Here is a 13,824-nt window from a genome sequence, read left to right as displayed (position 1 = left end):
TCTGGGTATATCAACTTACCAGCCCGAACACTGAAAGGGTCCTTGTTTAAAACGTTACGTTTTTAACATTTTTAACATTCACTAGAAGCGAATCCAGAATTATTAAATTTGGCATGATGAACGCGCATAGTGGACGCGAGTAGAGCCACGGGACTGCGCCCGCCCGCTCACATGACTGTTCTACCTAGCTCATGTAGCTAGCTGTAATAATGGATATAGCTAATTAAATAGTTGTAATTCACCATGTGTTCTATGAATACGTCCATGGTATTATCTTATGAAGTTATGATACATCCCAGGGATGTATGTATGTAGCTGCTGTAAAGCCTGTTAGCTACGTGGATGTAACGTCATTAGCGTTTCCCAAACTGGCGGGCTATCGGCTAGCTAGCTAGTTGCTAACATCAGGGGTAGCTAGCATGGCTGTATTAAGATCTATACATAGCTAGCTATATGCCTAGATAACGTTACTACAGACATAGTGATTACATCGCCTTGGTTCTCTCTTATAATACATCCGAGGGCTGTATGCTGTAAAGCTTGTAACGTGGATGAGAGCTGAAGCCATGGATGAGCGCTGTTCACGAAACTGCAGGCTAACAGCTAGCTAGCGCTAGTTAGTAGGTAGCTAGCTAGTAGCACAACATAATTATTAAATCTCCTTGGTTGTCTAGCTAAATACATCTATCGTTTATTTAGCTAAGCATGTAAACGATCGGGAACAACGAAAACAATGTTTAACGTTAGTGAATATTTTAGACAATGAAAACGGCGAGTTCATGAGTTCGCCACTTGTAAGAGACACGACAGAGAAGCTCATGAACGCGCATGTTGCTACCGGTTGCTACCACAACGCAAACAAATTGTTGCTAGTGCGCATGCCCATCGTGAGCCAACCAGCGTTATGGGCCAACAATGCGGAAGAGCCGAGCTCCATGTTTGCTTTATGCGCTTTTGAGCACTCTCATTGGAACGTACGGGGCTTCCCGCCGAACACTGTATCCAGTTCTCTTAATACATCTGTCGGTACACGATCCGTTCTGCCTGCACGATCCGTTCTGCACATGCGCAAAATGTTCGCGCATGCGCGGTTGTACGAGGATTTACGACACTGCACGATCTGTTCCACGCTTCCGGTCGACAGCCAAGCTAACGTTAGTTTAGCTAACAGCTAATTCGGCTAACTGCTAGCTGAGACAGCATGTAATAACTTTAAAAGACCCTCAAAATAAAACTTGAAAATAAACGTTGACATATATAACAAACACCTAACATATATAACAGCTGTTACGTCAGTTCTACTTTACTTGTGCTCATTTAAAATGCAATCACTCAGTACTTGTCTTTATTGTTATTACTGTGAAGTCTTAATTTAGCTGTAGCCTGCTTTTCCCATTACGTTTGAGTTAACGTTATTTTAGACTGAATCTAGCTGTCAGCTAGCGGTTAGCCGAATTAGCTGTTAGCTAAACTAACGTTAGCTTCCCGGTGGAGGCTAGCCATAGGCTAGCGTGGAACAGATCGTGCAGGTCGTAAAACAGTATTATCTTGCGCATGTGCAGAACGGATCGTGCAGGCAGAACGGATCGTGTACCGACAACATCCATGGTCTGGGTACGCTGTAAAAAATGTCGCCTATTCATGTTTTTAACACTAGGCTGCCTGCAGATGCGCCTGCCTATTAATCGGCTTGATATACTGGGATATTGGCCAATGCCGATTATGTTAAAAAAAAATGCCAAAAATCGGCCGATAAATCGGTCAACCTCTAGCAGAAATATCAACTAAAAGTCCTACTACAGTAGATTGCCCTAACCTATGTGCTGGGCTGCCATTTCTGCCAGGAATTACAGAAGGTGTATATAAAAAGAAGTTAAATCAGAGTTATTAATCTTAGATTTGGAAGGTTTCTCAGACAAATACCTCTAGTATCATCCAATCTACCTTTATAATCCAAATTGATAATGAATTAAGGGTGTGAGACAAAATGAAGCAGGATGCCGAATGGTTTCCATCAACATGACAGCTCTCAGCAGGTAAACACAGCAAGCCAGCACCAGAGTTTGATTACAGCTCTTCGCTCATCTTCTGTTTGTCGTAAGATAACAAAGCATTACCAGTCAAAAATAGATACAGGCCACCCATGCAGCAAGGTGGCTGCACTGCACAATAGCTGAGACCATTATGTTGCCGTATTTGCCAAACTCTCCACAACAAGCTCTATGGCAACCCTGCTGTTATTCTGTCTTTCAGATTGACTGTATTCATTTCCTGTACACTACATCGTGGGTGCTAATGACTATATGTTACATTCATTCTTATATCTTCTGTGACTTCTGAAACGTCTCCCAAGCAACATGAAGCCACCAGACCAAAACACGTTGCTGCCTCTGGGCTTTATTTAGAATATTTGATCTGGAATATTTATTCAGGTGACTGATTATATAAACCAAAGAGGAACCTCTGTTCATCAGTCAAATTTATGTGTATTTCTGCAGCTCTGAGCGCTAGGTGATACAGCGCAAATGAATAAGCAGTTATTACCCTGACAGTGCTTTATCAGTTTGTAATGGAAAGATACCTGGGCTGTGCCGGTTTGTAGCAAATAGAAAGGGGAAAAAAAACTGGAGACATTCGGCTGGGACCTTTTATGGGTAGTTTTGTTGTATGTTACCTGAATAATCAACACATGATTGACATTTCTCTTGTTTCTTTGACTGAGTACCTTTTTTGTATCTTTGTTTGGATTTTGACTATTTACATTTAATATACATAGTCTTTGTAGTTTACTTTGTAGTTTACTTTTAGACTTGGTCTTGTGACATACACAACTCAAACCTCTGACGCATGCTGTACTACATATTTACCAACCATCCAGGGCACTGCCTCAGATTGCCACACACCAACTCACTGATGCACTGCATACAATTCAGCTCTCTGTGGCAATGATAATCATTAGATCCCAGCTCTAAATCTCCCAACTTAGGCTCGTATCCTATTGGAGCATAGTGGGCCTTCTGAGTAAAGCTCTAATATCATCAAAAATGAATAAAACCCAATTTATTATGATGACAGTCAAAGGGAGCATCAATTAGGCGCATTATGATGACAGTCAAAGGGAGCATCAATTAGGCGCAGGGCTCGTTGCAGCAGAATACTGATCAGTAGGCTATTTGGATGCGAGCCCATCGGCAGACCCATATATGAGATGCAGTCACTTAGCTAACGCACACTCATTCCTCGTGTGAAGTCTCATCTCTAAACTGTACTTCACTCCGGATGCTCATGAACTTGTGTTTTAGGGTGATTGATAACACACATTAACATGGATTAAGACCCAGCATAGCAACAGAGAGTGTATTTATGCGCTCTGAGGAAAACACAAACCTAATAATGAGGCGCAGAGGGTGCATAAATATCCAGCTACTATCATCCGCAAGGTTATGTGAATACTCAAAATGACAGGCCTAAACGTTTCACCTAAAAATCAAGTAAAGCTGTAGAGAGAGAGAGAGAGAGAGAGAGAGAGAGAGAGAGAGAGAGAGAGAGAGAGAGAGAGAAAATTGTATTGTAGAGTTTGTGCCTTTACAAACTTTAAAGACATAGCAGGCCAAAATAAAAAATTATTATTTTTAGAAAGGACACCCTGAAAAATACTGGCTAAGTTACTAACTCATATTCAGGGTTTATGGGTTTTCGGTTGTTTTCTATGCAGAAGGAATAATGACTCAAATATTAGCACCACTGGGTTATTATTCTCGCCACAGTCTTACGTGTCACATGTTGTCCTTTGCAGTTTTGAATATCATGTAATAAATTGGTGGGAATTTTAAGATAAAACTTAAAGTAAAAAGCTTGTTTTGTCTTAACAGATACATGTTTACAAAACACTTTTTGGTTTAATTGATGACCCAATATAAAGATTAAAAATAAAAGCAGAAATATAAAGATTATGTTGTTACTAGGTCAAAATAACCATTTATGGGTCAATAACCCAAACTGAAATACAAATATAACATTAGGTCAAAAAATGAATAACCACATATTGGTATGGCTAAATAACCCAATTCAAATAATATAAATAACATTAAAAAACTGGGTCAAAAAACATGTTTTGGATATGATTGGTGACAGTGGTTTTTATACTCATGAGTACCAGCTTGGTGGTAGATTGACCCAGTACTGGGTATAAATGATTTAATATGCATATTAACATATCACAGACTTTGAAGTTAATGTTTTAACAAAAATAAGACTTGGACAAGAATGTTCATGAGATGAGGTGCAGAATATCACTGTGTAATCTCCAAATAGCCCAACATCTTCCACTGCTTTTTCTCTCATCAAACCTCTGACAGATTTGGGTCTGCTGCGCTGTGATGAAAAGTGTGCTGTTAGATTTACAGTGGTTGCTGCAGTAATTGGTCACTTAATATTTCCTTCTTCTCTCAGACAACAACAGTAAGTAACATGTAGACAAACAAGCTCTGTGCGCTTTTGGTTTTTTTTTTAGACAATTTCTCTCATACAGTAACAGCCATTTACTCTAAAAGTGGTAACACTGGGTGACATGGTCTTTATGTATATTTTAGTTTGATTTCAGACATAAACAGCAAGTAGCTCCATCTGTGTTGCACGCCTGTTCAGCTAGGCAGTATGTTCTATTTTCAGTCCCAGGGAGCTGTGCACTGTACTATGTTGTGCATTCACAGTACATGTTCTGCTTCACTGCCATCAGGCTCATTACACAAACCCTTCACATTCATTTCTTCTTTGCAAACAAGCCAAGCACTGTAATAAGTGAACCTTGCCCGTTTGCAGTATGTACAGCAAAGTCAGTAATGTGACAATGTTGTGACTCCATGTGAGAAGGAAATAATTTATATAAAACCCTTGTAAAAGACAACAGCAGTAGAAAGGAATAGTAGTCGGTTTGCAGGGGGACTTGATAGGATGGGAATCCCTCGTCGTACTGCTCATGTTGTCATCTGACAGTACACTGAAGCTCTCACCCGAAGTAAAAAGAGAGGAAAAAAACATTAAAAAAGGCCACTCTAACAAGCCTCCTGGGACCTCAGCTGCCTGGCTTTCTGAAGAGAGAACAGCTTGTTTGATCAAAATGCTTTTAAAGCTTCCAACAGAAACAGCCTGCTGTGCTCCACGTACATATTCTGTCCACGCGGCCCATAGTTACGGCTTTGTGTATTGGTTTGGTTAATATGCAACCATCAGCCCGTGCTGTTTGGATTACGTAAAATACGTGGCAACAAGTAGAAGAACAGTAACTAACACAGCAACTGAGAGGGAATAGGATTCTCCAAGGTGTTTAAACAACTTTAGTTTCCTCCAATATATTTGTTTGTCCATGGAGGCTCAATTAAACAGGAACATATTTTTTTAGTAATGCTTGACTTCACATTCATACACACCACATGTATAACCAGCTAGAGGCTGCTCACCCTGAGTAAACTCTATTCTCTTTGTGGTTTTGTTCAGGGAATCTGAAAAGGAAGTACAGGTCTACACGGGTCCTCTCAGTTACTAGGCACAGGGTCCAAATTAGATTCAGTCTAATCGGGTCAGGTATGATACCATTGTATTGCTGCAGTTCTTGGGTCTGTGTGTCTACATGTGTAATACCAAGTGTCCCCTTCAGATCAGGTGTCTTTTTGTGGGGGGGAAGTATTTATGCACGTTGGGTTTAGGTAAGTTTCTAATGAGTTTTGGATATAGGGTCCTAATTTTTCAACCTGTGAAGACCTCTAATTTGGGCTAATTGGCTAATTTGCATTACCCAACTTTTGCAACCTTCTGAAACTGATAAGCTGCAGCCACATTTCCCGCTTTCCGCATGGATTAGCCAGGTGTGAAAGCTGTGAAAATGTTCTTCTTTCTCCACATTCTTCACAGCCTACTTGAATTGAACCTCACCGATCAACTCTGTATTGGCAGCAAAAAAGACAGCGTACTTTCAAATAGGGCTGCAACCAATGATTATTTTCATTATCGATTAATCACACTATTCTAGAGCACAGATGAAATCATTAAATATGTTGTGTCGTCTGACTAACCTAACCAAACCTGAAAATATATATTAAATTCACTGTAAGACCAAAAGAGAAACTGGACTCCTCACATTTTTGGTATTTTTGCTTGAAAAATGACTAGTCATTGCAGATCTACTTTCAAAGAAAATTGTTCAGGCGAAATCTGGATAAAGTTATGAACAACAGTCAAACAAACACTTCCCATACCTCATAGCTGGTATTCAACACACAGTGAGAAAGTAGCTACCTGTGTGCGACCTGTAAATACTGTGTCGCTTGTTGCTGATCTCTTGCACCACATACTACTTCAACTTTATCCTCTCCTCCTCACTATGATGGCCACATTATCAACACAACTTCAAAGGTAGCTGCTCCATAAAAGTATAACTTTGCATTTCTGACCTGGTAAATGACGTGTGTTCACACAAAACAAATCTTTCCGATTTCTTAGCGACACACTTGGCAGGGAAAAAAGCTTGCAAATAGTTCAGAAAAAAGACAAACAGTAGACGGTGGTGAAGCAACATTAAATGGATGTGATCCACCATTACATTATTTTTCATACCAAGACCAAAGGAGAACATTGATGCTCTTCTACACTTCTTCTTGTTGCTCCATATACGTGGTTTTTATTCTGCTGCAGCTGCTGTTGGTTCAATAATTCAGGACTTGAGTTTTGTTAAGACTTTCCATGCAGCTTCTACAGAGAGGATGTTTAACTTGGTCTGCATAAACTTGCAGCTAAAGCCCTCAGCTGTCTTGGGATCATTTCCAAAGGCAGATCTGATGGTACTTTAGTTGAAAAGGAATTTATGTCTTAAATATGGGAAGTGTAGATGTTATGGTTTTGAGGAGTAAATACTATCTATTATCATCCCATGCTGGGTTCCCCGTCACATTGGGCTACCACAAGGTGTTTCTCACATTAACTTTGTAAAAGCACAGCTAAATGAAAATGGTTTATTAACAGAGTTTGTAATAAATTACCATACAATTCACTTTTAACTAACATGGACAGGGACCATTTATGTGCAATTTCCTCCTACACTATTAAAGAAATAATGAACCAGCATGGATACGCTAAATATGCCGCCACCCCATTAATCTCACCTAGCATCAGTGGACAGATGGCTATGACCCAGCTTTGAATGGTAACTGGACAGGGATAGAAGAAGAGTTCTTGAACTCCCATGATGCATAATTTACAAGCAAACTGCTCTTCAGCACTTCTGCAATCAAAACTCTGTACACTGTGCTGGAGGAGCAAGTTCTGTGTAATTAATTTAATGTTTGGTAAAAACAACACTTTCTCTAAGAACACCATCATTTTAGTGCATTTGTAGCATTTGTCTTTACAGTCAAGTAGCCTATAGGTATAATCAAATATATGCTGGCTATTAGATGTTTTTTTAATCTGAGTTCTCAACGGGATAAACTGATAAATAAGACAGATTTTGGTTAAACATTCATAAGAGAAACATATTTATTATCTATTTGTAAATTACAGACTCGTAAATTAAACTATTATAATAATACTATTATTTTTATGATGCTTTGCAACCGTGGTTCCCACCCCTCTGGCTTGGACCCCTAATTAATGTCCAGGCCATCCTATTATGTAAACCTAAGCACAGATTTCAGAAGGCATCATGGGAGCTCACTGCCAGACAAGCTGTCCACACAGTATGGTGGAACTTCCAGAAATCCAAATCAAATCTCTTAATCTTTCCTCTCTCTGCTTGTCTTGTTCCCATCAGGAGTCCTGACTCCCAGCAGCAGCTATGTGAGAGGAGCTGTCAACATGCAAAGGATGCCCACGCCTAGCTAAAGCAGAGCAGCCCCCCCTCCCTACCTCCTGCTCCCTCCCTTCTTCCCACTTGAGGACGAGAAGATGACTATCACCAACCGGCAGTCCTTCAATGTCCTGACGGTCATCTTCCTCCTGCTGTCCACTGCAGGTCTGCAAAGTTTAATGTGTGCTTATCAGGGAGTCTGCCTGTCTGGCCCTCAAAAGTTTATATTTCTTTCATTACAGGAGCCTCCAGGCACTCATACAAGAGTTTCAGCGTGTATGTATGTACACTCACCTAAAGGATTATTAGGAACACCTGTTAAATTTCACGTTATTGAAATTATCTAATCAACCAATCACATGGCAGCTGCTTCAATGCATTTAGGGGGGTGGTCCAGGTCTAGACAATCTCCTGAACTCCAAACTGAATGTCAGAATGGGAAAGAAAGGTGATCTAAGCAACTTTGAGCGTGGCATGGTTGTTGGTGCCAGACGGGCTGGTCTGAGTATTTCACAATCTGCTCAGTTACTGGGAATTTCACGCACAACCATTTCTAGGGTTTACAAAGAATGGTCTGAAAAAGGAAAAACATCCAATATGCTGCAGTCCTGGGGGGCGAAAATGCCTTGTTGATGCTAGAGGTCAGAGGAGAATGGGCCGACTGATTCCAGCTGATAGAAGATCAACTTTGACTCAAATAACCACTCGTTACAACCAAGGTATGCAGCCAAGCATTTGTGAAGCCACAACACACACAATCTTGAGGCGGATGGGCTACACCAGCAGAAGACTCCACCGGGTACCTCTCATCTCCACTAAAAATAGGAAAATGAGGATACAATTTGCACAAGCGCACCAAAATTGGACAGTTGAAGACTGGAAAAATGTTGCCTGGTCTGATGAGTCTCGATTTCTGTTGAGACACTCAGACGGTGGAGTCAGAATTTGGCGTGAACAGAATGAGAACATGGATCCGTCATACCTTGTTACCACTGGGTAGGATGGTGGTGGTGGTGGTGTAATGGTGTGGGGGATCCCTTTCGCCTTCAGAACTGCCTTAATTCTTCGTGTCATTGATTCAACAAGGTGCTGGAAGCATTCTTTAGAAATGTTGGCCCATATTGATAGGATAGGGTCAAACACGGTATTAGTATGGTGTTCCTAATAATCCTTTAGGTGGGTGAGTGTATATATATATATATATATATATATATATAAATAATAATATGTATATATGTAAATGTTTACATATATATGCTTGGAGCAGTTTCTACAAACTTTGGATGCTCCAAAATGTGGGTCTCAGTCCTTTACTGTGTGAGCCACTAGTGTCATGAACTAAATACAGGAAACAACACAGAAAGATAGAATTTTATGGATAAAAGGAGAAACATGCTCACATCTAATGGCCAGAAGTGAAGTCAGAGACACTTCACTTAGAGTTAGAAACATTTATTGCCAAAATAAAAGTGTACTTGGCAGGAAAAGCTCTGAACCCCTGGTTGCTCTCTAAACGAGGCCATGCTGCGTGAAGAGAGCACATTATAACTCTAAAAGATACAAAGAGAAGAACCAAGCCAACACATATCTTGGAGATATAAATATACATTATGCACAAGGGAAAATATGCCAACTCAAGTTTAAAAATGACAAAATAGGGCAAGAGGGTGATTTGGTGTTGGAGGGCAAAATCAGCAGCTAACAGGAACAGGTTGGAATAATCCCATAATAATAATCAGAGTGAGAGTGTGAACGATGTTACCAATCGCCTCATTCAAGAGCAACTTAACAATGTTTTAACTTCAACATATATGCATTCAAAGCCTGATAGAGACAGGATGTAATACCTGGATTTCCACCCTTTCTACACCACCGATTCATTTTCCGATAAAAGTCTTTATCTATGTCTTCTCTGGAATAAGGAAAATAACTGAATCAACTGATGATACAGTGACCTCTAATTTGGAAAAGTGGATGAATTATTTATTTGATGATGAATTTATTCTTACAAAATAGTAGTTGTAATAGTAATTGAATTGGTGATACTGTATGTATGTATGTATGTATGTATGTATATATATATATATATATATATATATATATATATATATATATATATACATACATACATACATACATACAGCAAGGTGATATATAGCCTATACAGTATAGTAGGGCTGCAACTAACAACAATTTAATATCAATTAATCTGCCATTTTTGGGGTTAATTTATCAATGTGTTAGTCTTTAAAATGTCAGAGCCAAAGTGACATTACATTTGTTGTGTTTGGCCAACAGTCCAAAACTTAAAGATATTCAATTTACAATTATATAAAATAGAGAAAATGTGCAAATACTCACACTTGAAAAACTAGCACCAGCGAATGAATGGCATTTTTGCTTGATAAATGATTGATTGCCCAAACTGTTGTTCTGTTGATAAGCTGATGGCATGCAGTGTGTTTCAGAAGAAAGACGACAAACTGTAGGTCTGAGTGGAGCCATACGTAAATAAATAGGATGTGAGAGCACCTACTGATGTTGCTTGTTGTTGGGGAGTGGGAGAGAGAGAGACATGGCAGTTTTCAGACCGCAGATTGTAAACATAACATGTAATGCAAGAGCCAAGCTGTTAACTGTATCCTACATTTCAAGAGGTGTTAATGAAATTAAGCAGGTGGGTGTGTTTACAACTGTATGGTTTCCAGAACCAGCTGTTGTTCATTTGAGAAGCCAGAGACTTACCATGAACTCTTCTCTTTCCAAACCTTCTTGCATCGTTAGGACTTTATGGCCCACTTACAATGTTAAGGGCGTCTGTTTCCTCATTGTCAGTTCATGTACCCACAAACTGCTGAACCCTCCTTTACGTGCGAGGAGTTATGCGATATAAATAACATGACTTGATTGCAGAACCGTTGTACAGCCAATGCAAAGGTCAAATGAAGAGTTTTTGTCTCGCTATATAAACCACCCTTCACTTCTAATCCTACTGTGTCCTTCAGCACCGCTTCATTTCACCCCCTCTTCTGCCACAGGTTGTCGAAAGGAAGGTGGCTGGCCACACCGAGCTCATTATAACCTGAAAGAGCTCTCGCCTTTCAAATGGTGATGTGTCCCTGCCTGAGATTACTGAAAGACTTCTATCATCCCGCAGCATAAGTGGACCTTGAACTAAATCACAGCACACTTTTACTGCCAGATTTTTAGGCTGCACTGATGAAAGGAAACATACAAGATAAAGACAAATCAGTTACAGTACAAAAGAACTAATCTCGAAGCACTTCACATCAAACTGCATAATGTGATTTACGCTTAGACTGAGAATGATCAAGCATAAAGAAATCAAAGAGGTTTAAAATATTACAGAATCAGTAAATAACACACAAAAATAAAGCCAGATTCATACATCAGCATGGCTAATATCATCCGATTTAGCTTTTGGCACCCGAAAATCGAATCAGCGTATCGCATTTCTTGTAGTAAAGAAATGCCAAAGATATATTTACGGTAATTTAGAAACAGTGTCACCATTACATAGTTTGGTCCATGAGAGAGAGCAGACAAGTTTATTTTTGAGCTGTAAAATTTCTCCTTTAGTACATATATTGCTCACGATTCTGATATTAACTGTTGGGGTATTTTAGGATCTTGATGTGTTAGTCTCATTGAATTCTTTTAGATTCTTCATTTTAGACAACTCTTGGGTTGTTTTAAGATGCTAATTAGGTTGTTAAATAATTGTATACTCACATTTCTGTTCAATTCTGATTTGTGGAATATTTCATGTTATCTGTCTGATGCTGTTTCTCTATAACTCCCTGTTACTGTTGCCTCTTGGACAGAACACTCATGAAAAAGATTTAGAATTTCGATAAGGCTCTCCTGGTTAAATAAAGGGTAAATAAAATGAAATAATGAACATGTTTGTATATCACTACTATGCAGTGTACAGGGTCTGTCTCCTGGCAAACTGGAGCATTCATTCATGGGCTTATTACTGGTAATATAAAGTGAAAGGATGCTGAAATGTTGATATTGGTTATTTATGAAGGTATTCAGCTTGTGGGTATGTCCTGGTCCATTGTGATGTGCATAAACTATCATCAGCCCCGTAAACTGACACTAATCATATCTGGTTCATTTCTTTGACAGATTGGTAATTTATTTTTATCAGATGGAGTCTCAGCTGCTGCTGAAGTGGAATCCTGTGATTTCATTTTCAAACTAAAGTGTATTGGTTTCTACAGTAGATTCTATAACACAAACAATATTGTTTTTCCCCTTTGTGGCAGCAAGGATGCACAGATTTATCTTCTCCTAAAGCTGCAGGGATTTGAATGCACAGCTAGAGATTAATGCAAATGAGCCAGAGTACTATTTGTACCACAGATCTTTGCATTAGTGCATAACAAACTCGGAACTCTGTCATCTCATAAAGCCTAACACAAGCTGCCAAAAAGAAAGTAGGAGTATTTTTTGGGTCACTTAAGCTTTGATGAAGAGGTAAATAGATGGATGTATCTTTCATTTGAGTACAGTTCATGTAGAAATGTAAAGTAAAAAGTACTATTCTGACATAAATTCTGGAACCGGTCTGAGGAGTATATTTGGTGTTTCCATCCAGAAGCACTGATACTACAGTAATAGATCACATGTACTCAAAGGTTGTAACTTGGGGCCTTTATTCCTAATGTGATGTGTTCTGATTGTTTTTGCTAGTACATTGTGTTTGTTTTCTGTTCCTAGTCCTACTTCATTATTGTTACATGCACTACCTTGTGTCATGTCTTTTCTGAGGCTTCCAAAACAAGAAACATTAAATACTTTGTTTTGTAGTTTGGCTGCTGTAGTTTGAAAGGCGTTTCCTTGAGAGCCATTTTTCAATCAATAATTCTAAGAGTGTGTCATTTTTCAGTGTAGGAAGACTAACACAAACTCTGCTCAAAAGGTCATGAGTTAGATTTCACTGACTGTTTGTGTTTTTGTCTGCTGTACTGAAATACCTGCTGTCTGACATTTCTAAGTCAATTTTACATCTAAATCTTTGTCTTCCCCCAAACTGCAGCCCTCTCAGCTCATTATCGAGTGTGTGAACCCTACACTGACCACAAGGGGCGTTACCACTTCGGCTTTCACTGTCCACGCCTCTCAGACAACAAGACCTACGTGTTCTGCTGCTACCACAACAACACCGCCTTCAAATACTGCTGCAACGAGACAGAATTCCAGATGGTCATGCAGATCAACCTCACCACCACCTCAGATGGTTATGCACACAAGTAAGAAAAATAAAATAAAAATCACACTGCGGTTTGACGTCGTTTGATTTTAAAGTGATATTAAAGATTTTAATTTGAGGGAAATATAATAAAATTAAAATTTAAAAGAGTCATTATTATCTATATCTACACTGTTCTCCAGTAAAACAGTGTAGACAAATAGTACATTTTCTACTCACCAGGGGTGGCAGCCTTGCTGTGATCAATGTAATATTAAGGATACTACCAAAGAAGTCATTCTGTTCAAGGCCCATACTAGGCATGTCAATTTACAGTATATTTGAAATACCAATTCATGTTCGTAGGAAAACAATTCGTTTTTAAACAGTAATGACAAATAAAATATGTAGTCTATAAGAGCAACAGACCGTTTAAAGTAGTTTAGCTTGTGGTACAACAGAAGGTGCTCTCGAAATTCACACATACTAAGTTAATTAATTAGTTTGAACTTGACTCTTTCAAAAGGTTTCAGCCCTAGCTCCTTCTGTATGCACTCCTCTGTCATTTTATTGTGACCTAGAAAGCCCTCAGAGAGTGCATAACTTTGCCAAGGCTGCTACTCTAAATTTGTTACTTTAATAACAGAAAATGTTTAGAAATGTTCAGTCTGGATCTGGATCAAAACATACACATGAGGATGGACAGTCAGTTATGTTGATGTTGGAGAATAATTAAATCCATGGATGGATTACAAACAGGGAC

General features: G+C 39.1%; 1 protein-coding gene and 1 long non-coding RNA gene across 6 annotated transcripts in view; one reads left to right on the top strand and one right to left on the bottom strand.

Moving 5' to 3' along the window:
• LOC118495412 overlaps positions 1-13,824 on the bottom strand; it is a 113,549-nt gene that overhangs the window by 73,526 nt on the left and 26,199 nt on the right. The gene's annotated exons all lie outside the window — the stretch shown is intronic.
• shisal1b (shisa like 1b) overlaps positions 1-13,824 on the top strand; it is an 85,009-nt gene that overhangs the window by 58,612 nt on the left and 12,573 nt on the right. For 4 of the 5 annotated variants that reach the window (XM_031283397.2, XM_031283396.2, XM_031283394.2 and 1 more), the window contains 2 exons: positions 7,805-8,005; positions 12,909-13,122. In XM_031283397.2, the coding sequence (XP_031139257.1) occupies positions 7,939-8,005; positions 12,909-13,122 (281 nt within the window). In that variant the 5' untranslated portion in view covers positions 7,805-7,938. Of the gene's footprint in view, positions 1-1,853; positions 1,857-7,804; positions 8,006-12,908; positions 13,123-13,824 lie in introns of all 5 variants that reach the window. The other variant, XM_031283395.1, reaches the window with a different exon arrangement.

This window comes from Sander lucioperca, chromosome 7 (assembly GCF_008315115.2).
Source record: "Sander lucioperca isolate FBNREF2018 chromosome 7, SLUC_FBN_1.2, whole genome shotgun sequence".
In the NCBI taxonomy this organism is placed as follows: Eukaryota; Metazoa; Chordata; class Actinopteri; order Perciformes; family Percidae; genus Sander; species Sander lucioperca.
Note: the sequence above shows the minus strand (reverse complement) of the source record. Positions and strands in the feature narration are given on the sequence as shown.